The sequence below is a fragment of the Lepidochelys kempii genome, chromosome 1, assembly GCF_965140285.1.
Source record: "Lepidochelys kempii isolate rLepKem1 chromosome 1, rLepKem1.hap1, whole genome shotgun sequence".
NCBI classification, from domain to species: domain Eukaryota; kingdom Metazoa; phylum Chordata; order Testudines; family Cheloniidae; genus Lepidochelys; species Lepidochelys kempii.
The window spans coordinates 213,057,718-213,082,901 of NC_136380.1; the positions used below are offsets into that span (position 1 = coordinate 213,057,718).

The window sequence follows — 25,184 nt, forward strand, 5'->3', positions numbered from 1 at the left end:
TTGTACCAAGCTGGAATGCACACAGGGTGCACCTGCCACCCTGGAATGTATACTGGGTGCAGAAGGAAGAGAATCAGAATTCCATTTCTTCTCCTGCTGGAAATAGATACTGGTGCTTTTGTAGAAGCAGCAGGAGAAGCACATCTGGATTTTTGCACCTTCTGTGGGTGGAGGAGCACCAGAATGTGCTCCTCATTATAAGTGTCATTATCTTGGAGGTTAGCAGAGGCCTCAGGGCCCAAAACAGCAGGTTCAGACAGGCAGTTAGAATATCAGAGCAGGCATGTGGAGTGGAGGGAACAGCAGGGCAGCTGGGGTAGGAAAGAAGAAGCGGTGAGTTGGCAGGGGGAAAAAATTGCATATTTGTGACCAACATGGGTTCCTGGCATGGCGGAGAGGGGGCAGGTCCACAGGGTAACTCAGACAGATAGGCTGTGGTGGAACCTTGTTCCCCCAAAGGGAAGGAGAAAGCGAAAATGCACTGACGGGGGAGGAACGGGTATCACAAGGAGAAGGTGGGCGGGGAGTTGCAGAAATGTATCCATATCTCTCTCTCTCGGCCTCTTGTTTTCTTTAAGGGTGTTTTTCAAAGCCCTTTTTCTCATCTCCTCCTCCTCCGAGCACTCAGCCAAGGTGGGAAAGAGAGACTGTCTGTGATCTGAACTGTGTTCTTTACCAGCTCTTGGGGAGGAGTAGGGCATAAACAACCTAGCAGCAGCAGCAGTAACCATACAGGGAGCAGGAGAGTCTCCACAATGAATGGCATAAGGACGCCTCAGCAGGTAGGGAAAGAGCTCTAGTCCCCTATTCATATCATTTAACACACTTGTGCTCCCTCTCTTTTCCTTCCTTTCTATGTCTCTCTTTCACTCTTATCCTGCTCTGTGCCCTAAGGGGGGTTGAACAGCTGGACTCAATCGCACTTGAGAGTTGGGGTACAAAAGCACTTGCACAGGGCCCAGCACTAGGGGTTCAGGTTCCAGCATGGGGATCTACAAAGTTTGAGTTTCAACTTTGTTTTGGATTTGCCTAATTTACACATAGATAACTCCTGGCCCTCCCTCCCTGCTGCCGGTGAGACAAGATATCAGAGTTTTCTGTCTCTATATTTATCTGTATCCCCTGCTTTGCCCACATTTGTCTCCATATCTCTGTATCAGAGTGAGTGAATTTGCAGGGGAGGCTCATTTTGCACGATTCCAGTTGGTAACTGCTGCTAGAACCACCAGCTACAATTCAGAGTCATCCGAGTGGACAGTTTTGTCTTGGAGTTGCTGTCCACAGTTAAAGATTTTAGAAAACTGGTTCCCACTGGTGGCCATTTTGAGGTTATACTGAGACCTAAGTGAACAATTTGCAACAAATAATGTATCTGATGAGGTTTTTTTTATAGTATCCACAATATGTCCACACACAAATTGCAGAATTCCAGATACACTCTTTATTCAGAATTATTTGCAATTTTTTTCAACATTTTTTTTTTAGTGTGAGCTCATTCTTCAGTTGGAAATATTTGCAAATTGAAAATCACATTGTATTGGCTAATTATATGTCATGTGGTTTTGTTTCTCTTTCCTGACTAGATGTCTTATGTAATTAATCAACATAACTGCACATTTATAATCAAATGTACATTTGCCAAGCAGTGCTAATTTGGTTAAATATATAAGATCCAAATGGAACAGAAACAATACCATATGAGTTATGTAACTAATCAACATAACATTAATTTCAAAATGTCTATTAGGTTATAATTAAAGCTGTTGAATTCAGCAAAAAGCAGAGTTCATAAGCCTTTGTTTGTATTCTAAATTGCTGTTCCATTTGTTCGTGTTCATACCCATTTTTATTTTCTGTTCAGACAAATGGGGTTTTGTTGGCATGTATATTTGGGGAATGGCTGTTTTACATACAAATACCCACATTCTCATGAGAACAAGAGTAGTTGTCATTCATTATTTCAATTTTTTATTGGCTGTTTTTATGCTTCACACTTTTCAGTCTTCCAGGCCAGGGTTCAGCAAACCATCTCTGTTCAGCAAAGCACTTTAGTCTATGCTTCACTTTCAATGTGTGCTTCAATCCCACATTTTCCAGGGATTTATGCACGTGCTTAAGTGCCTTGCTAAACAGAGATGGATTTAAGCATGTGCTAAAGTGTTTTGCTGGATTGGGGCTCCAAATCTGAGAGGATAAGGTCTTTGGTGCAAGTGCATCCACGGAAATCAGGCCCAGATTAACCAATGTGCACTGGGTGCACTTGCACAGGGCCCCCCATATCAGGTTTTGCCCAGTTGCCCCTCCACTATGATGGAGGGGTGTTGGGGCCCTCTGCACCAGGTTGCAGCACCACTCAGGTTTGGATCAGCCAGTCCTCTGTCATGATGGAGGAGGGCGCTGGGCCAAATCTGAGTGGTAGTGTGACCCTGGGTGCCAGGTCACAATGCCTGGAGCAGGGAGCCGGACAGAGCCCCGTGGGACAGAAACCGCTGCCCGGGTGGTGAGTGTGAGGCAGGCTTGTTCTCCAACCCACCCACTTCACCCACCGCTCCCTGGGACCTCCCATCTGCCATGGGACAGTATTAGGATTGTAGTGCTGAGGTGGAGGGTGCTGCTGCTTGTGGCCAGTGCTCCCGCAGCAGGGCAAGGAGGAGAGGCATTGTGCCTCCCATTGAATCGGGAGACTACATCCACCCCTGCATGTGATTACTGTGGCAAATCATGCCTCAGGCCCACTGAATAGCAAATGGTCAAAGTGAACAGTTTGTGAACAACCCAATGGCTGAAAATAATTCATTCAAGTTATTTAGAGAATACTTACAAATAATAGCTCTGATTCACCACTGCCTTGCACCTTTTGTTTCATCATTTACACCCATACTAACTGAGTGCAAATTAGATATAAAATGCTACCATTCTGCTTTGGTAGTGTTTTACACCTGCTTTGTGCTCATTTTGCACAAGTATAAATGTTAATGACAAGGGAGAACCAGGCCCAGTGAATGCATAGGCAGAAATCTGTCACAAACAGAAAAAGGGCTAAATTATTTGGAGAATTTATTTGCAACAAATAATTCTACTAGCTTTAACTGTAACAGTCTCAGTTCATGTCCTCTTAGTTTATAAATCACATGGTTGTTGTATCAACCAGACAAGGTACTAACAAGCTTCAAGAGGACTTTATTTTCAAAGTGGAAACCTTTTTACCAAGCTGCTTTTGCACCCTCTCTAGCTCTCTCCCAGCCTCTCAACTCCTCCCCCCTCCTTCCTGTTTCCTGTCCTTTCAGACTCCCAACAGCCCGTGCTCCCAATTCTAATAATTACAAACAACATCTAAACACCACATTTCCTCCTTTCTTAAGAAACTCTCTCAATTAAAATAAACATTGTTGTTCTAACCACAGGAACAAATATGAAACACGACACTATATTGTTGGCAAAAATATTACACTGAAAACACTGTAGATACTACATAAATCGTCTCTAGTCCAGACAGGAGGTCGTCTGGGTCTGACAGGCCGTCTCTCAAGCCCTGGTTCCAGTGTAATGTCTTGTGGTGTTGGTATTACGGTGAAGTCATCCACTGCAGACTGGGTGTTGGCATAATTTCCTCTTGGTGGATAGGCAGGTGCAAGATAATAAGCATTCCATACCCACCCATCAGAAAGTCAATCGGTGTAAGGTCCTTTCTTCTCCATGATTTTAAGAGGAGCTGTGAATTTATGGTCCCCTTTGCATAAAATTCTTGGTTTTCGTATTCTAACAAAGGAACTACACTCAAACTTTGGTTCCTTAGCATCTCACTGCTTGTCTGTGAAAGCCTTATACTTTGCTTGGCTCTGTTCAGCTGTTTTTCTCACATCGTCCTTGTTTGGGGCATCAGGTCTTGCCTTTAACAATCCAGCAATGTTCAGTTTAGTTTTCATCTGTTTTCCACGCAGTAACTCTGTGGGTGATCTTTGCGTTGTGGCATATCTTGTAGCCTGGTATGCTTGCAAGAAAATCAGTAGTGAAGGGTATCCACAATCGTCCTTCCAGTATAGCCGTTTGCATACTCTCTTTCAAACTTCTGTTAAACGGTTCGATTTCCCCATTGGCTTGAGGGTAATATAGGGATGACCTTCTGTGTAAAATGTTCCTCTGTGCTAGAAAAATTTCAAACTCCAGGGAAGTAAATTGACTACCATTATCTGAAACCAGTTCTTTGGGGTTACATTCCCTGCTAAAAACTGAAGAGAGGAACTTAATTACTGTATCAGAATAGATTTGCGATGTAAACACAAATGTTTACTGTTTACTCAGGCCATTTACTGAAATAGTCTATTAAAGTCATGGCATAATGGCAGTCAGTTGGAGCAGTATCAAAGGGTCCTACAATGTCAATTGCCACTTTTTCCCATGCAGATTCAGGAAGAGGAACAGGCTGTAATGGAGGGGTACATATCACTGCTGTCTTATCATGCATTTGGCAAGTGACACAGGATTTTATGAGTGCTTCAGTTTGAGAGTCCATCTGTGGCCACCAATCCAGATCCTGTAGTCATTGTTTGGTTCAGACAATTCCCTGATGTGTATCTTGTGCCAGGTGTATGAGTTTTGACTGTAATTCTTCTGGCACAAGGAGCCAGTGTGTACCTCGTAGCACACAGCCATCAAACAAAGAAAGTTCATCCCGAACTCTAAAATAAGGCAGCAAAACTGAGTAGATGATTTATGTAATTAACCTACGCACTGTAAATTCCAAATTGTGTATTTTACTCTTAAATAATCAGTTAGAAATTAGCTTCCAGTGACTATTCAAGCATTTGGGCTGACATGGCAAATTTGGCAAGAGTTGGTGTTAGTAAAACTTGAGTGCCTGAATTTTCATGGGAAGCAAATAGGATTGTGAACATGGCTGAGTCAAAGTACACCTTCCCCTTCAGACTAATATTCTTAGAAAATTGTTTCCTTGCTTTGTTCACCTCTAGATATATCTTTGCTTTAAATTCTTTCTCTTTCCTCTCCCTCCAACCACCAAGAATTTCTCCCACATTCAGCACTTCAGTATCTGAGCACTTTACAAAATTATCATTACCACAAGACAAAAGCTTCTTCCTTAGACACTCTGGGTTGTTTTTTTTCAGCGATTTCCTCTCCTCCTCTATCATCCCCGTTATTGCAGATGTGGGGAAAGATCAGCTGAAGAAACAAGTTTTATACTTTGCACTAAGAGCTGTGAGCTCTGAGCTTATTTTTCATGGGAAGTGAATTCTATCCGCTTGAGACAACTGCTGAAAAAGCTCTGCCTTCTCCTCTCCCAGGATTAATTCTCCAGACTAACATTTTCATAGTTCCTTATTAGACATCTATGGAGATGGACAAAGATCTTTTCTAGCACTGCACTAGTTGAAATTATGGGCCAAAGATTCAGCAAAAAAATTCAAAAGTAAATTGAACAGTTTTGTTTTGTTCAAAATTTTTCACATTGTTTTCAATTTTTGAAAAAAAAAGGGAAAAGAAAATTACTTTTGAAAAAATGTGTTTTGAATTTCTGGATTCCCCGCCCCCCATATCAGTTTTTACTTCTGCCCATTTTTTAAAAAGGCAAGGGGGTGTAAAAATGCGGGGGAGGGGAGTGATTTTCTCTCACTATATATACACATTTTCATACATTTCCTGTAGTGAATCATTTAAATAGAGATAGTCGGGTTTTTCCACGTATTTCTCTAACTTCTTTACCTTTCCTATCCCCCTTTTTCAGGGGAAGGAAGTTAGGAAGTAAGTAAAATTGAGAGAAACTGGGAAATTTCCAACTATTTTGAAATAAAAAATTCAAACGTTTAAAAGTTTTGGATATTTTAACATTTGTGTTTAGAAATATATTTTTTATATATTTATTCACCAAAAAAAATGAATTAAACCCTATTTTTGGAGTCACACACACGCACACACACACACACAAGTGTATCTGCCCAGGTGTTTACTTGGCTTGGCTTGATTCTGTGTCTAACCTTAAAGACTGAAACAGAAAATTTGAATTTGGCCATTTATTCTGTGAGGAGCTCATGAAGTAAGCAGAGCTTTTGGGAGATCTGCTTTTATTGACATTGGAGCTTACCTTAGCCCTGCTGCACTGCCGAATGGACTTTTAACGGCCTGGTCAGCGGTGCTGACCAGAGCCACCAGGGTCCCTTTTCGACCAGGTGTTCTGGTCGAAAACTGGATGCCTGGCAATCCTATCTTTATTAACATATGTAACCTATAAATGACAGGGTCCATACCCCATTTGCCCATGCCCATCCCCCACCCTGGAATATCCAGTCCCCACAACATGGAGCAGCACTGGAAATGTGACCCACTCCTCAGTCTCCTGTAAACCATTCAGACTCCACACTCCTTCATGAATTGAAGCTAGTGATGGCTTGGAGGTGAAAGGCTCTCTATCCTCTTCCTCAGTCTCCTCCAACCAGACAGCCAGTTTACCCACTCACTCCTCTCTTACCTGGAAGGGGCAACCTGCACATGATAGGCTCCATATCCCATTCCTCAGTCCCCTGTAAGCTATCCAACTGTCTTGCACCCCACAGCTTCAGGCCAGATTGGAAGATGTAAAAGCTTCCATATCCCATTGCCAAAACCCTTTGAGTATCCAGACCTACCTGAGCTGAGACCAGACTGAAGCCAGAGACTATTTGAAAAATTCTGTAGATCAGTGGCACCCCTTGCCCCCTACAGTTTCCCAGAGACATTTTATCCCCTTTGGACCTAAGGTCAAGGGTAGTTAGTTTGTGTTGGGCCATGTGTATCTAGCCATGAGAGGCAGAGGAGGCATTCCCCCATTCTGTATCTTCTTCCCACAGCACTAAGGGAGGAGATCAGTGTCCTTCTGAGCAGACCCAGGACATTGTTATTTCAAAAGTTGAATGTCATTCCTTCAAACCCAACATAAAATACAGATAAGCTAAATCCAAACGCTATTATTTAGGAAATATGAAATGTTTTAGGAACATTTGTTCTTGTCATGATCTTCACAGCACAGACCCTAAAATCTCAGCTTCTTCGCATTATTCAGAATTGTGGGTTTGGAGGGAGCACTGTAAATATCCGGTTTGTTTGCTTGCTTGCTTGCTTCTTTGTTTTAATCACTGTTCTTTAAACAGAGGCATTATTTAATAAGGAACATATTAATACACTTTATGTAGGGTCTACTGTGAATTATAGATTACACAGCGAATGAAAAGTCATATCTTGCTGCTTCCTGTCTTCTTATACCACAACTTTCAGCATTTGAGGAGATATAAGTACCCTTCAAAGACCACAAGACCACAGTACTCCAGGATTTTGAACACCTTGTAATCAGGCTGCCAACCTGAAAAACAGAGAAACATATTGCAGGGGCAAGGAGGGGGCACAAGGGATAGTTTTGGAGGGAGTGAAGGAGTTGCACACAGAAGAAAAGGGTACCCACTCCTCTCTGTTCTTAAGCCATGCAAATTCTCCCTCCCTTTCCACCCCCTCCCTGAGACTGTCTTCACTTTTAGAGTAAAACCCAGTGTGTGTTACCGTCACAGTGAGGTGGAAGAAAACCATTTTTCTTCTTTTTTTGTGTTTGGTCTGGTCACTTTCTATGTTTTCTACCCTATATGTGTAGGCCCAGCTCCTGTGTATTTGATTTCCTTTCTCCTATTCCAAATCCTGCCTTAATTAGTTGGGGGCAGATTTTCAAAGGCACAGTTATGCACCCATTGAAGGCCAATGGGAACTGGGCACCTAACTGGAATGTCTGCCTTTGAAAATCCCACATTAATGATTGTGCTGCCTTTCAAGGATGTAAAATACTAGATGTGCTAAGCATTATGGCCCCAGATCCATAAAAATATTGAGGCAGGTTCCTAAATTCCATTGAAATCAATGGAAGTTAGAAGCCTCAATACCTTTGTGGATCTGGGGCTAGAACCCTGCTTTTTGCTCTTCTTCTATTCAGCTCTGTATAGGATCTTATATCATGCTCATCACTATAGTGTGTGAGCAGCTTCCAGCAGAGATAGGAGCACTTTCCAGCAGTGCATTAAGCAGCGGGACTAACGTCTGCCATGTCTGGTTAGTTCTCTTATATTCTCACATGGGGAGAAGAGTGTGTAGGAGTGTCATAAAAATAAAGGGAAGGGTAACCACCTTTCTGTATACAGTGCTATAAAATCCCTCCTGACCAGAGGCAAAACCGTTTTACCTGTAAAGGGTTAAGAAGCTAAGATAACCTCGCTGGCACCTGACCAAAATGACCAATGAGATGACAAGATACTTTCAAAGCTGGGGGGGAGGAAGAGAACAAAGGGTCTGTCTGTCTGTGTGATGCTTTTGCCAGGAACAGATCAGGAATGCAGTTTCAGAACTTCTGTTAGTTAGTAAGTAATCTAGCTAGAAATGCGATTTCCTTTTGTTTAATGACTGGCAAAATAAGCTGTGCTGAATGGAATGTATATTCCTGCTTTTGTATCTTTTTGTAACTTAAGGTTTTGCCTAGAGGGATTCTCTATGTTTTGAATCTGATTACCCTGTAAGGTATTTACCATCCTTAGTTTCTGGAGGAGTCCATTCCACGCTCTCAGATCAGCCCCTGAGAAAGCTCTGTCTCCTGCACCAATGACCTTATAGAATCATAGAATATCAGGGTTGGAAGGGACCACAGGAGGTCATCTAATCCAACCCCCTGCTCGAAGTAGGACCAATCCCCAATTTTTGCCCCAGATCCCTAAATGGCTCCCTCAAGGATTGAACTCACAACCCTGGGTTTGAGCAGGCCAATGCTCAGACTACTGAGCTATCCCTCCCCCTTCTGTTTCTATACCATCTCCACATTCCTCCTCCCCCACCTGGTTTTTCTGTTATCTTTTCTCTGCTTTTATTATGATTATTGTTTATTATTAATCATGTTTATGGCAGTAGTGCCCAAGGCCTAGATACAAACACAAAGCAGCTGCTGGTCCCAGCCCAAAAGAGCTTACAGTCTGAACAGACCAGAGAGACACAGGGTTGGGGCAAGGGGGTAAAACACAAGCAGAATGAACAATGGGATGGCAGCATGTTAGTGCCATGATTTTGGGGGAGGATTTGGGGAGTCAGCTAAATGGAAAGAAAGGGAAGGATCGCTGCAGTTGGTGAGGAAGAGGTGCAGAAACTGCTGTTGAGGGTTCTGCAAGGCATGGATAGAAGCAACTGGGGAACTGGTACAATTAGTAATGTCTCTGGTTACCACCCCTCCTGTGTCAATACTAGTTGAACAGGTGGAGCTAGGAGGGCATGTGACCTGGTGTGACTTTAATAGGAATGTTTCTCTCTTCATCTCCTCTCTTTTCCTCACTCCCCCTTTTCAGGCCTGTGAGGAGGATCCGAGAGAGGCTTCAAAGAAAGGAAGATGGCTCCGGGGGAAGAGCCTGCTCCTGTGTGCTCTCATGCTCAGCACTGTCCTTGGGTTTGCATTGCTTCTTGCCTACACCATCCTGACCGGTGGCCTGGGTACAAGACATGACAGTCCTTCTCCTTTCCCTCACACCCGACCCACCAGTGAGACCCCTTCCTCTCTCCTCTCCCTTCATTGCCTTTTGGGCTGAGCATCTATGCTAGGTCCAGGCCCTGGATGATTCCTAAATCTTAGGAAAACAAATGTCTGAAGTAAATAAATTGTAATAAAGAGATATTGCCCTACCCCTCTCCAAGCCCTCCCTGCCATGTGAAGGCCTCCTCACTCCCAAGCTCCCACACTTCCCAACCTAGTGTGGCCTGGCCCAGCTTCCATGAAGAGCAGCATTGCACCTTCTAAAAGCTATTGTATTACAGTACTCTCATCCCCTCTCTCTTACCCACAGCTTCTGTATCCCTGAGCAGTATTGGTCTGTCTGTAGGTGACCCAGCAGAAATAGGGATAAGTCTGGAATTTGGGGCTGGGGCTTGGAATTGCCCTTCCTTTCCATCCCTGAATTCATAGGCCCGTCTTAGTTTTCACAGATCCAACCAATGGAATCCTTGTACTAATAAGACAATTAGAGAGTTCCTGTCAGTGGCAGAGCTGGAAATAGAGCCCAGGAATCCAGATCCACAAGCAGTCCACTTTTCTAACCACTAGACAGATCTCTGCTATAAAGGATCTATAAATATGAAGAGGCCAAGTCATACATATCCTGTTCCCCAGTTTACTTATTTTCCCCTTAGCTGGCATTTCCTTTTAACTCCTCTCCTATCCTTTCCCCATTTGTGAGGGCTGGGGATACCCTCACTATAGACCCCTAGAAGGCTGCATTATTTCAAATCTCCCACCTTTTCCCACGTACATCATACCAACCAGCGATGGTCTGAGCCCTACTTGTATATTATACAGAATTTGTTTAGGTCAGTTTCCTATGTCTCAGACAATGGCCCTTCCACCCTTCACCTTGAGACATTATGCTGCAGCCTATGGCCTTGTCTAGACACAAACATCCAAGGGTTTAACTAAAGATGTATTATTATTTTGACTGAAGAGTAGCTTATTTCAGCGAAGAACTGACTTAACTGGAAACCAACATAAACCACTCTTAAAACAAAATAAGAGTGTCTACCCAGGAGTTTACACAGGCTTAATTAAATCAGTTTTTAAATCAACATAAGTTGGACTGGTACAACTTTCCTCTGTAGAAAAGGTCTGACAGATTTCACTTTTGGGAAATGCTTCCTGATATATCATTGTTCAGGTTTCTCTCTTTTCCCCTAGCTATGCCCTTCTCTTCCTCTCTGGTGTTTACACCCTTCCTAACCTTGTAGTGGTTATCATGTTCCCTTGGGGTCATTACTTGGCCAAACACCCACTGACACAGTGAATGTGGTAAGAAGATGGAAATAGGAGAAGTTCGCTGATAATCAGCTTTGTGGCCGCTTGGGTTGTGCCAAGATGGGACCTCCTCCCTGGGGTGACCCTACAGCCTTTATTTTAATGGCTTCCCTTAATTGGTACTTATTGTCATCCATCCACAGTCAGACATAGGATAACACTTTATCCTCTGTTCAGCAATCGTTTTTCAAAGAATCCAACACTGTGCCAAAAGCATAGGATTTTTACCACAAATAAAACTTCAAAATAACCTCTTTCCTATATTTTCATACAGTTGTCCTGAATTTCCTTCACCCTGCTAATGATGGCTCCTGTCTTTGCTTCTTGCCCAGAACCTTGTGACACGGAGGAATGTCTCATGCTCCTGGCCAGACTCCTGGAGGTGAGAAATGCCACCATAGACCCCTGTGAGGATTTTTATGGCTATGCCTGTGGCAACTGGGAAGCCAACCACTTGCGCACGGAGACTATGGAGTCATCAAATGTGTTTGATGTCCTGCTGGAAGAAAACCAGCTGATCCTGAAGAGGCTCTTAGGTAGGGAGGGGAGATGGATGGTGTATGTACTGCCAGCATCCTCTTCAGTCAGAGATGTGATTACTGACATACAACAGTGCAGCCATTCCCAACAGGGACGAAACCCAACCCGTCACCTCTCTGTCACTGCAACCACAAGCATGAGCCCCAGCATGCACCAGTATGGGACCGCACCGCTGGGAATAACACCATCCCCGTCACCACAACCACCAACATGCATCACTACAACCTTCCCCAGAAAATGATCAAACAATTTCAGTCACCATAGACACAGTGACAACCACATGGTCTCTCACTACAGCCCCTTAAACTCCAAATCATTTTCCTGACATCTCACACCACCACTGTTGAAGTAGCCATGCCAATCAGGCAGCAATACAACCAACTGTGCATTGACACACAACCACCCCCATGTTATCTCCCTGTCATTGCCACCAGAGCTATAACCATCCTAGATGGGAACATAAAGCTCTCTTGGGATTCTCCAGTGCTGACTTGTGACTGTATCCCTCTGTCTCGTAGAGTTCGGATGTGATCATGTCTCTCATTACTCTCTTGGCCCCTAGAAACTATAGCAGAAACCTCCTTGCTTACAGCTGAAGCTACTGCTTTGGTTTAGGTGATTGTGAGTTGTACTTTTTAGTGTGGAAAATCCAGATTTGATCTGCACTGGTGGCCATGGCGTTTCTCTATGCAGCTCCAGTATGCTGTATTTTGTCATGGCTTATCAAACAAGCTGTAGTTCCTGCTTCAGGATGCACATTACCTCTTACCCACCCCACCTCCTCACCTGATGCGGCTTCTTGCTCTTTAATTTTTGGCTTGTTAGCGTTGTGTGCTTTCCTTTTCTCAGAGGTTCCACAGCTCAGGGTTGAAGGCTCAGCCAAGGGAAAAGCCATCCAGTTCTACCACTCCTGCATGGATACCCAACAGATAGAAGCAGAAGGGGCTCAGCCCTTGAAGGAGCTCATAAATCAGGTGATCATTGTTCACACTATATTATTTCTGAGCATACGTATACCCTTACACTTCAGAAAAGAGTTCTACCAGGAAAAAGGATAGAAAACAATAGGGGGAAAGGTAATCTGCTTCATTATTTGCTCCTTCATTATTGCACTTGCTAGCACCAGGTCATTGGCGACTCAGGTGTCAGTGATGGCAAGTTGGTGGCTTCTGCCCATAGAATGAGTATAATTTGTAAATGAGGAGTCATAGCCTAATTTATAACTGACGAGACTCCATGGCACAAACAGCATTTCCCTAATAGATATGATGGGCCCAACGCTCATACTTGGCTGCCTGATTTCAGGCCCTGACTATGTATTTATTACCTTAATGTCCGTTCAGGCTAGTGCAGCCTTGCAGTTTCAGAATTCCTCCCATCCTGAAGGCAGGGATATTTTTCTTAACAGAAACTCAGTGTAATTCAGTAAGATCCAGCCTGCAGGATAGGAAACTCCCTGCAAAAAACAGATGGAATTTTGGGGCCCAATGAATGTACGATCTGATTTAAGCACCTAAATCCCCAAGTATGAAAAATGAGCCCTAACTGCCCTGCTTGAGGGTCACAGTGAAGTGTAGACACTTTCCTTTCATCCCCCTCTACCTTCTTAAGTCACCTGTGGCCATCATGTGGCTTTCTCTCATCCTCTTGCCCTCCCCTGCCCTGTATGGCAATTTTATGTCATTCCATAAAGATAAAGTGACAGGGTCACTTTAGGGTCACAGAGTGAGTGTGAAGATTTTCATGGGTTCTTCCCTTTCTTCTTCATTATTTATACTGATCCTGAACCTTGGCTGTCATATTCATCATGTTCCATGGGGTGGAATTTGGAAATCAGTATCCAGCAGCTGTTCTTGCTTCTCTTTCCACCAATGGTGATCAGTAAGTTCTCTGTTTGTCACTCTTTCCTCAGGTTGGTGGCTGGAACTTCACAGGCCCCGGGAAACAAACCGATTTTAACCAGACCCTGCAAACACTCATGGGCAAATACAACACTTTCCCCTTCTTCAGAGTATATGTGGGACCCAGCTCTTCTGACCCCAGCACCAATATTATCCAGGTGAGAGGATCAGCAGGAGATGGCAGTCGGAAAGGACAGAGTCAGAGCAGTACCTATTGGCCTTTAGGATCAAACAACTGCTTAAGCTACTGCGAGTGGAAACTGGACATATCTTACGAGTATTATAAACACATTAGCTCCATAAAAAGATCTCTGCAAATCTATGCAATTAAAACAAACAAGAAGAACTGTTTTGCCATGCAGAGTGTAATTAAGCCGTGGAACTCACTGCTGCAGGATATCATTGATGCTATTAGATCATTGAGACTAGAAGAGGATTAGGAACTTTCATGAACTGAACCAACACCAGCAGTAACACTATGTAAGGGACAAATTGTTTTGGTCATCAATCCTCATGAGCTGGGAGGCCAAGGAGTCCTCCTTGCTCCAGTTGTATAATATTACATAATAAGGTATGCTGTGGATATTTTAAAGCCTTTGTCTGTCAGAGACTGGAGACCAGATACTATTTTGTACCAGTTCATTTTCTTACATTTTCCACTAATTTCTTAATTTTGTAATTACTTTTTTAAAAACAACAACCTTTATCATTCATTTCTGGAAATTGAGCATATGGGGAGTGGGTTAGGGTGAGCACATGCAGATAAAGTTATTTCCCTTTCTCCCACCCTTTATCTGCCCTTGTCTAGTTATATAGTAAGCTGTCTTAGAAGGGACTGGCTCTTGTTATGTGCATAGCACAATGGGGCCCTGGTCTCAGATGGGTCTCTTGGCATCACTTATATAAACAAGTTATGAATTTTTATTTATTATATGTAATAATAATTAGGGCTGTCAAGTGATGAAAAAAAGTAATGATTAATTGCATTAATTGCACAATTAATTTCACTGTTAAACAATAGAATACTATTTATATAAATATTTTTGGATATTTTCCACATTTTCAAATATATTGATTTCAATTACAACACAGAAAAGGTGTACACTGCTCACTTTATATTTTTTATTATAAATATTTGCACTGTAAAAACAGTATGTTTCAATTCACTTAATACAAGTACTGTAGTGCAGTCTCTATCATGAAAGTTAAACCTACAAATGTAGAATTTGATGTACAAAAATAACTGCATTCAAAAATAAAAAACAACAATGTAAAACTTTAGAGCCTACAAGCCCACTTAGTTCTACTTCTTGTTCAGCCAATCACTCAGACAAACATGTTTGTTTACATTTGTAGGAGATAATTCTTGTTTACAATGTCACCTGAAAGTGAGAGCAGAGATTTGAAGGGCACTAATGTAGCCAGTGTTGCAAGATATTTATGTGCCAGATGTGCTAAAGATTCATATGTCCCTTCATACTTTAGCTTCAACCACACTATTCCAGAAGACATGCGTCCATGCTGATGAGTTCTGCTCAATAACAATCCAACGCAGTGCAGACTAACGGATGTTCGTTTTCATCAGCTGAGTCAGATGCTACCAGCAGAAGGTTGATTTTCTTTTTTGGTGGTTTGGGTTCTGTCGTTTTTGCATCGAAGTGTTGCTCTTAAGACTTTTGAAAGCATGCTCCACACTTAATCCCTCTCCAATTTTTGGAAGGCACTTCAGATTCTTAAACCTTGGGTCGAGTGCTGTAGCCATCTTTAGAAATCTCACATTGGTACCTTCTTTGCATTTTGTCAAATCTGCAGTGAAAATGATCTTAAAAACGAAAAACATGCTGGGTCATCATCCGAAACTGCTCTAACATGAACTATATGACAGAATGCTGGTAAAAAACACAGAGCAGGAGACGTACAATTCTCCCACAAGCAGTTCAGTCACAAATTTAATTAACACATTATTTTTTTAATGAGCATCATCAGCATGGAAGCATGTTGTTTGGAAAGGTGGCCAAAGCATGAAGGGGCATACAAATGTTTAGCATATCTGGCATGTAACTACCATGGAATGCCGGCTACAAGAGTGCCATGCAAACATCTGTTCCCACTTTTAGGTGACATTGTAAATAGGAAGCGGGCAGCATTATCTCCTGTAAATGTAAACAAACTTATTTCTCTTAGCGATTGGCTGAAGAAGTAGTACTGAATAGATTTTTAGGCTCTAAAGTTTTACATTGTTTTGTTTTTGATTGCAGTTATGTAACAAAAAAAATTACATTTGTAAGATGCGCTTTCACAATAAAGAGATTGCACTACAGTACTTGTATAAGGTGAACTTAAAAATACTATTTCTTTTATTTATCATTTTTACAGTGCAAATATTTGTCTCAATAAAATCAGTTTATGACAATCGTAAGCTGCTTGCAGACAAATTTCTTGAACAGATAAAGAAACAAAAGTCATTGAATACATTATCTCTAGTGTTTCTGGTATTAACTAAGTGTTTTTCCTTCATTTCGTTCCTCAGATTGACCATCCGGAGTTTGAGATGCCACCAGAGAGTGACTACAATGAAAAAGCAAATTATCCCGAGGTACCATATCAGAGGCTGGGGCAAGGCAAAAAATGCCTACTGGGTTAAGGGATCTACTTTGAAATGTCCCCTGATTTGGAATGGTTTGTGAGTGGTGATCACATGGGCTCAGTGTCGGATGAGATCATGGGGCTATTCTAGGGCTTGTCAACACTAGGACAGGATGGGGGTGTTTTGGAACATTTTTAGCTAACAGGTTTTTAAGTCGTGGTGTAGGAAGGGCATGTTGAAGTTTTTTAATGTGTTAGCTTGTCAAAGGGAACATGGCTTACAAAAAACTTGTCCTGATTATACTAGGACTTTATAATCTGTTAGCTAAAATGTAACGCATTTCATCCTAGCGTGGATGAGAGCCCTTGGAATCAATCACCTTTGAATTCAGTCCAGAAAATCCAATTCCGTTTAATCATTTCATCTTCTTCATCTTCCTGAACTGGATCAGCTGAATTGACTGCAATTTACTGAGTGTGGGTCTTTCAGAGATCTTAAATACCAAAGTTCTGTCTTCCCACTGTGGATATTTAAGATCCCCTGATAATCCAAGTAGAAACAGGAGTCTGGTCTGCTATCTCTGTCCAAAATTTCCATTCTGTTTGACTCACTGTCTGGAGTGGCTAACAACTGTGAGTGCCAGTCTCAGGGCAGACTGTCAGAAAACAGGGCAGACACCCCAAACTGGTGGTGTATTCTATAATTAGATTTCACCAAACCAGTAACAAATGTGCACTCCTGGATCACTACATCAGCCTTACCATGGAGTCATAGCCTCTCCAGCCTATCTTGCCACCCAGACAAACTGGATTTTATGATAAAAGGTTGTATAATCCAATAATCACATCACATTAGGTTACTCCCAATCCCAAAGGATCAGTCACTTACCCCAGATCAACTCTGGATCTCACATCAAAGACAATGCTGGCAGCCAATTCTCTAGTAAACTAACTAAAGATTTATTAGATAAGAAAAGAAATGAGAATTAATGAGAGGTTAAAGCAGGCAAAATACATTAATAGGTGAGTCAAAGTTTGTAAGTCCAAAATGATAGCAGCTGATATAATAAACTTCTAGTTGCCCAAAAGTCTTTTCAGGGAACACAGATGTTTCTGGGGATCTCCACATTGGACTTTTACAGGGAAGATACCAAACATGAACAGTCAGAGGTGACAATTATTCCTTTGACTCAGTATTTATAGTTTCTGCTCACAGAAGACAATCTGAAGAGAGTCTTCAACCACATGGGCCAGTAAATTTCCATTGTCAAATACAATGGCCCTTGCTTTGAAGTTAGCACTCTTCTTCATTTAAAGAAAAGGAGTACTTGTGGCACCTTAGAGACTAACCAATTTATTTGAGCATGAGCTTTCGTGAGCTACAGCTCACTTCATCCGATGAAGTGAGCTGTAGCTCACGAAAGCTCATGCTCAAATAAATTGGTTAGTCTCTAAGGTGCCACAAGTACTCCTTTTCTTTTTGCGAATACAGACTAACACGGCTGTTACTCTGAAACCTGTCCTTCTTCATTTAGATTTCCAAGGCTCCAATCACTTTTAATGGGTAATTTAGTTACAGGGATATATACAATGTAAGAGGTAATGTAATAGCAAACAATCCTTCATTAGTTTTCATGAAGTTTACACATCAAGTACACCCTCATTTTAACACAAACACCTTTGATCTAGGGTTATCTAGTTACAGGGATATACATAATGCAATGTGATAGCAATCAACAGGTTATAGATAAGCAAAGACAGTACCATTAACAGTTCTTTTGTGTGTTCACAAATGAATTGGCCTGATTACACTCCAATACCTTTGGAGAGGAAGGATAGCTTGGTGGTTTGAGCATTAGCCTGCTAAACACAGGGTTGTGAGTTCAATCCTTGAGGGGGCCATTTAGGGATCTGGGGCAAAAGTTGGGGATTGGTCCTGCTTTGAGCAGGGGGTTGGACTAGATGACCTCCTGAGGTCCCTTCTAACCCTGATATTCTATGACACTCTTTTGATTTCTATTAGCATATGGATGAATTAGCTACAGCCCCGTCCTGAGCTGGCACCAAAGAAAACAGTACCACACTGTTCACTGTTGTTCACTTCTGCTTCATGCAATTAAACAGCTGCCTCCTCTCACCCAAAAGTAGCTGCATTTCAGTGCTAAAATTATCCCTATATTTAAACCATTTATAAAGTGTAAGGGAACTATAAGCTATTATTTCTCACTGATAATTCAGTTTTGTTCACAGGTCCAACAGCCCTACTCAGCAAACCTTGCTCCAGGCAGATACACAGGAACATTGGGATGAAAGGGGTGGTTTGTGGTGATGAGATGGTGGGGAGCAACTCCTGAAAGATTGAGGGTTGGGTGGGATGGCTCAGATCCCAATTCAAAGCTCTTCTACTGGTGATGGGTTTTAAATCACAGGTTGTCCGTGTGTATTTCTCATACCTGATGAAGCTGGGGACATTGTTGGGAGGGCCACAGAATGTTACCTCCACCGTCATCTCCTTCGCCTTGTCCTTCATCTCCAACCTCCAGAAGGAGGTCACCCCACTGCAGGAACGGCAGGAGAGAAGGATGCTCTTCTATCACACCACTATCAGAGAGCTGCAGGTGTGTGTCTTGAACTTCCAGGTGAGAGAGGATGTGTGGCACCCCTTGAAGGAGCCTGGCAAAAATTGCCACTCTCCTGCCTCCTAGAGTCTCCTCTGTCACTGAACTGTCAGTTACAGACTAACACGGCTACCACTCTGAATCAGTAAAAACAATGAGGAGTCCTTGTGGCACCTTAGAGACTAACACATTTATTTGGGCATAAGCTTTTGTGGGCTAGAACTCACTTCACCAAATGCATGGAGTGAGAAATACAGTAGGCAGGTATAAAGATCCATCTTTTCATGTGCTGTATCTTTATACCTGCCTGCTGTATTTCTCACTCCATGCATCTGATGAAGTGGGTTCTAACCCACAAAAGCTTATGCCCAAATAAATTTGTTAGTCTTTAAGGTGCCACAAGGACTCTTCGTTGTTTGAGCTATCAGTGCATCCCCAATCTGCTGAGGTTGTTCTTTGCTGGTTCCAGGGTGAGACTTCCATTCTTCACCCTTTCAGTCCTGGTAACTCCTCTCCCTGCACTGTCACTGCCCCTGAATCTCACTCTGGTGAGATTGGTACCACAAGGGGGCAGACACACATTCCTATTTTCCCCATTCAGTCCTGGGGATAGGCAGGGAAGTCACATTTCAGCATTTCTGTTTGGCTTTACCTTTAGGAAAAGGCACCCACAATCGATTGGCTGTCATGCCTCCAGGCAGCCTTCCATCCTGTGCAGCTGAACATCTCCCAGCCAATCGCAGTGCACGACATGGATTATTTGAAAGGCATGTCACGGCTGATTGAAAAATGGCAGAAGGGGAGGTAGGAGCTGATGTCTGATACCGTAGCCATTGTGCCTTGAGGAGGTGGTGATAGCTTCAGGTGTTAAACTAACCATGAATGGACTTAGTCAGTGTTCAGATGGGAGATGGCCAAGGAAACACTAAGGCACTGCAGGAGGATGACCCAGCAGGGGCTGTTCCCACTTGTAGTCATTAAAGATCCTATGGCACTTTCTGCAAACTTTGACCTGTTTCCTGGCCCAGTTCCAGCTCAGGCAATTATATTCTGCCAAACTAAATTCTTCCTGCAGTTCCAGGCAGAGGTATTGTTAATCATTCCTTGTCTTCGCTGTTAAATGGTATTGCTATTTGAAGTTAAACAGCTGCCACAGTTTACCCAAGATATGAGTGCATTTGGTGCTGGCTGAAGTGTTCCTTATCTATTAATCCCTATAAATGTGCTGCTTTGTGTCTTTTCCCCCAGGGTCCTACAGATCTATATGATCCTCTGCCTGGTTGGAAATCTTTCCCCAGCCCTTGACAGTCGGTTCCAAGATGCACGCAGGGAGCTGTTTGAAAAGCTGCATGGAAAGACAGGGGAATCTGGGATGGTGAGTCAGCTTCCCTTCAGTTCCCCCAACCCCCAAGGGAGCTCTATAGATGCTCTGCTCCCATGGCCACCCCCACTGGCTGCTGCCCCCGATCTCTAGTCATAGAATCATAGAATATTACGGTTGGAAGGGACCTCAGGAGGTCATCTGGTCCAACCCCCGGCTCAAAGCAGGACCAATTCCCAACTAAATCACCCCAGCAAGGGCTTTGTCAAGTCTGACCTTAAAAACCTCTAAGGAAGGAGATTCCATCACCTCCCTAGGTAACGCATTCCAGTGTTTCACCATCCTCCTAGTGAAAAAGTTTTTCCTAATATCCAACCTAAATGAAGTAGAGTTTCTCATGTTGGAGGGACAGAGTGGAAGGACATGCTGACCGTGATAGCAGTATTACTTCCTATTTCCCAGCACTTTCCCCTAGTGATGATGCCATCAAGGAAGCCAGCCCTGTACCTACCGCACCCATGGAGTCCAATCCACATTAAGAGGCTTCCACAAGGACAGGGGTTGGAGAACAACATATAGATGGGCAGGTTTCCCTTTTCTGTCCCTTCCAGCCAGGATATGAGTCCCCTCCACTTGTGGAAGTGAAGAGGGTGAACCAGCCTTGAGTTTTATGGTCATGTTTTCTGAAGTGCTCAAAGCCTTTTAGGGTTGATAAAAATCTAATTAAAATAAATTAAATTCTTGATTTGCTATGATCATTACTACACATGTACACATTTCTCTGTCCCTCTCTTTCTGTGTGTTGTTCTGCCTTCCTCCTTTCTCTCTCTGTCTCTCCCTGCCCCCCAGGTACTGGCCCATCGCTGGAGGAAATGCCTGAGGGACACCAGCACTTTCTTTGAGCCTGTCCTTGCGGAGATGATTGTGCAAGAGATTTTCCCTCAAGAGACAAAGGAACTCGTAGGTATTCTTCTTCCCCCACCCAAACACAAACTCAGCTTCATTTGCTTCTCCTCTTTCCATTCTTAGCTGATACACTGTCAGGGTCTTGTCACTTCCTTATTCCTTACAAATGTCCCATCATTCTTTGGGAGTGAGGTAGGTTATGGGATCAATATACTTATTGCTAAAATAGTGAGTACTAGGACCTCCGTCCTTATCCTCATCCCTTCAGTAACAAAGCAGAGAGTGGGGCCCCCAGTACTCATGTGTGATCCTACACTAACAAACCACTGTGTGCAGCCCCAGCACTCATACAGGACCCTACAATAACAGGCCAGTGCATGCAGCCCCAGAACTCATACACAACCTACAGTAACAAACCAGTTCAGCTCTAATGTTCATGAGTATCCCTACAATAACAAACTAGTGCATGTAGCTCACGAAAGCTTATGCTCAAAAAAATGTGTTAGTCTCTAAGGTGCCACAAGTCTGCCTGTTCTTTTTGCGGATACAGACTAACACGGCTGCTACTCTGAAACCTGTCAGTACTTTCATGTGAGCCTACAATAACAAACCAGTGCATACATTTCTAATGTTCATGAGTAACAATACAATGACAACCAGTATGAACATCATTTATGAACAACCCTAGAACAGTAAGTGCAGTTCCAGCCATCTCATGATAACAAACTAGCATAGATTACCCAGTGCTTGTGAGCAATCCTATATTAACAAACCAAAATGCCAGGGCTTCTGAATGGTTCAGTAATAACAAACAAGTCTGCATACCCTGGGGAAGGGGAACCTTTTTGCTAAGGGATCAGATTTCCATTTCCATTTCCAAGTGTAATGGGGCGGGACTCACCCCTGCAGCACCTCCTGCTGGTCATCCAGGGAATTAGCATTTCCAGCCTCCAGAGCACCTTCTGCAGGCTGGTGTCCCGCTTGCCACTGGGCCCAAGTCCCTCCTCAATCCTGGTGCCCCTTTCAGGCCAGGGTACTGCCCCCTGGCAGTATCCCCACAGATCTGGGTCTCCCCTCCCCAAGGAACCCCCACCCTCTATCCCCACCTCACTCTATGGCCACTGCCAGTCATCAACTAGCCCCCATTCCCTGGGGCAGACTGCAGTGTAAGTGCCACTCATCATCAGCAAGGGGGGTTTGGACCTGCCGCCTCTGCCTACCCTTGGGCTGCCCTCTACAACCCCAGTACCTTTCTTTAGCCTTTAACAAGGCCTGCAACCTGGGGGGTTTCCAGGCCAAAGCTCCCCAGCTCCTTTGGCCTTCCCCCAGCCCTGGTACACTGCTTAGCTCCTAGCAGCCAAGCCCATCCCTCTCCACATCTAGAGAGAGAGAGAGTGTTTGCTCCTGGCCCACTGCCCTCTTATAAGGGCCAGCTCGGCCCTGATTGGGGCATGGCTGTGTCTGTGGCTGGTTCCCCAATCAGCCGAGGCTTGCTGCTTTTCCTAGCAGCAGACCTCTCGGCCACCTCAGCCCTCTCCCAGGGATGATTTCAAGCCCTTCAGGGCAGTAGCAGGTGGCCACCCCACTACACCAAAGTTATTGGCACAAGCACTGAATTTATAAAGGGTTTGCAATGTATGGAAAATGCCATGAAAAAATAACCCAGGGACATGGGACAATGAGAGACTGAGACCTGAAGAGGAAAGAGCAATGAAGAAGCAGAGAAGAGAAAGAGGGAAGAAGGACACAGGAGAGCATGTCAAAGTACAGCACTCAGCACCTTGTAAGGGCAGCAGTGAAGTGAATTTGCTGGGCTTCCTCCAGGGCAGAATATAGGTTCCACTGTGGGAGAAGTGTATGTGTGTGTGTACATGCTTGTAGCGAAGCCCTGAACGGACTGATTGAATCCCCCTCAGATACCACCAGCAAAGAGGAGGGTCAGATTGTGTAATAGAGGGAGTTGGAACTAAATGCATTCTGAATTTTCCTTTAATTCAAGCAAAGGGAAAGTAGTCTAGAATAGATCCCATCCCATGTTAGGAGAGCAGAAGTCTAGAACTGAATGAACAAGGGATTGTGTTTTCCTCTCACCTAAGCAGAGGTAAGGGGGAGATGAGAAGAACAGGGCAGGGTTAAGGGAGCAGTGTATAGGGACAAGCCCATGGCTGAAAGGATATAATGTCTTCTGTAGTTTCCACGGTATGCATCCGATGAAGTGAGCTGTAGCTCACGAAAGCTCATGCTCAAATAAATTGGTTAGTCTCTAAGGTGCCACAAGTCCTCCTTTTCTTTTTGCGAATACAGACTAACACGGCTGTTACTTTGAAACCGATGTAAAGAATGAATTTCTTTCTCACTTCCTGGAAAGAGGGATCCTTACCAGGGCTGGGCTGTAGCTCAATTTGTGGAGCATGGAGAGAGAGTAGCCCAGGACTGAATAAACATGGGCCCCAGTTGCTCCCCTCTCCTCTCAGACCCAGATATGGCATTTTCTAAGGAGCGGCTGCTTTTCTGTAGCCCTGAGTGTATCTCTTTTTCCCCTTGGCAGGCTGAGAAGATGTTCTCTCTGGTCCGAGATGCCCTCCAAAGTCGGCTGGATCAGGTGGAGTGGATGGATGAGCAGACCCGACAAGAGGCCAAGGACAAGGCATGTGTGGAAGACACAGGTCACTGGGGTCTTTATGTCCCAGAAGCCCCTGGAGAACGGATGGGTGTCTGCACCTGCACATACTTTGACATGCATGCTCATGTACATGATCCTACATGGACAATTTTATACATACTTGCTCAACACTTTTAAGTGGATACATATATACCATCATATGCACATGGTCATACACTGACATGTATATATGGAGAAGCTCAGTGTTTATCCATGCGGACCCACAGCTGCATACGTGCCAACATATATGAGCACCAACAAGCTTACACATGGAGGGAGATAAAAAACAATTCCATGGGCTTCATGAGAGCAGCTGCTCTTTATATCAGATATCTTTATATCTTTATATCATATATATTTGGCCTTAGGGCACTGACTTGGGAAAGGAGAAGAGCAAGGGGAGATGTGTTCCCTGGAGAAATCAAATAGGACAGCTCTTATTTTTACAGAGCTAATTTATAAGTCCTACTTACCCTGCCCTGAAACACATTATACGGACATTCAAAATGTAAGGAATCCTCTTGGTTATGTAAATTATTTAATTTAATTTTATTTTAACGATTTAAGGTTTCTAAGCTTCAGGTGGAAATTGGCTATCCAGACAGCATCCTCCAAACTGCTGAAATGGACCAGGAATTCCAGGATGTGAGTTATACAATGCAAACATACCTGTCTTGTTACTGGTAATATACCTGTTCCATACCCAAGGGCACCTTCTGCTGGAGGGGAAGGGAGCAGAGCATACTCCATACAACTAGCATACCTTCTCCTTTCCCTCCAATGTCTTGTTTTGAAAGAGGTTGGGTCTGGAGAAGCTGGGAGATCCAGCCAGTGCTCTTGCGTCTTTGCCTACTCTGCCTCCTGTTACGGAAGGAGAAGTTGGGGGTGGCACAGTTCATCCCCCAAAGAAGGCATGCTCTGCTTTGCTTGTGATAATATCTCCTGCAGTCCTTTTCCACATCTTAGGTTGGAGATTTTGAGGGTTGGGAGAGAAAAGAGAGAATATTTGATTTTTGATTATCCCCATTTTCTGCCCTGTTTGGTGTTGTCTCTTTTGCGCCATCCTCTCTCTGATTCTCATCTCTCTCTTACTCTCTCTTCTGTGTCCTTTTAAATACGCTCTCATTGCCTCTCTCTTTCCTCAGCTGGAGATACATGACAATACCTTTTTGCTCAATGTGGTGGCCTGCCTGAAGGCTGTGAGGGAAAATTTCTCCCTGAGGCTCCTTCAGCCCCACCTGCAGGATAAGTATGTTTCAGCCAAAGGTGGTGGGGGTGATGTGTGGTAGGGGGCAGGTTCTAGGAGGTATATAGGCATTGGAGAGGAGGTATAGGAGCAGCTGATCAGATACAGAAGACGATACAACAAAAACAAGAGGATAAGTCCTCCTTTTCTTTTTGCGAATATAGACTAACACGGCTGCTACTCTGAAAAGAGGATTTGAGATATGGTATAGGAATGGGCCAAGACAGTGGGGAGGAAAGTTGCTCTTGTGGTTAATGAACTGAGCAGAAAGTCAGACAAGTTGGGTTCATTTCCCTGTTCTACCACATGCCGCCTGCATGACCCCGAGCAAGTCTCTTCACCACTCTGTAAAATGAGGCTACTAGCACTGGCCTACCTGACAGTGGTGTGGGGAGGGTACATCCATGAATGTTTTCAATGGTAATAAGTGCCTAATAAATAAATAAAGGCAGATACAGTGTTTGTATTGAACACATGAGGTTCTGAATAATGTGAACCTATAACTCTGCCTCCTCTCTGTATGGGATTGCACTGGGGAGTCCTTTCTCTATGTCACCA

The 25,184-nt window shown here is 43.6% G+C and overlaps 1 protein-coding gene across 3 annotated transcripts in view; it reads left to right on the plus strand.

The window, feature by feature from the left end:
• The first annotated feature begins 283 nt into the window (after window positions 1-283).
• Window positions 284-25,184, plus strand: part of KEL (Kell metallo-endopeptidase (Kell blood group)) — a 34,603-nt gene continuing 9,702 nt past the window's right edge. Inside the window, exons 1-13 of one of the 3 annotated variants that reach the window (XM_073312597.2) lie at window positions 284-633; window positions 9,357-9,546; window positions 11,179-11,382; window positions 12,236-12,360; window positions 13,299-13,445; window positions 15,818-15,883; window positions 18,303-18,491; window positions 19,150-19,295; window positions 19,740-19,866; window positions 20,662-20,772; window positions 23,267-23,365; window positions 23,948-24,025; window positions 24,526-24,629. In XM_073312597.2, coding sequence (XP_073168698.1) covers window positions 388-633; window positions 9,357-9,546; window positions 11,179-11,382; window positions 12,236-12,360; window positions 13,299-13,445; window positions 15,818-15,883; window positions 18,303-18,491; window positions 19,150-19,295; window positions 19,740-19,866; window positions 20,662-20,772; window positions 23,267-23,365; window positions 23,948-24,025; window positions 24,526-24,629 — 1,832 coding nt within the window. In that variant the 5' untranslated portion in view covers window positions 284-387. Of the gene's footprint in view, window positions 783-9,356; window positions 9,547-11,178; window positions 11,383-12,235; window positions 12,361-13,298; window positions 13,446-15,817; window positions 15,884-18,302; window positions 18,513-19,149; window positions 19,296-19,739; window positions 19,867-20,661; window positions 20,773-23,266; window positions 23,366-23,947; window positions 24,026-24,525; window positions 24,630-25,184 lie in introns of those variants that run through there. The other 2 variants (XM_073312607.2, XM_073312616.2) reach the window with 2 other exon arrangements.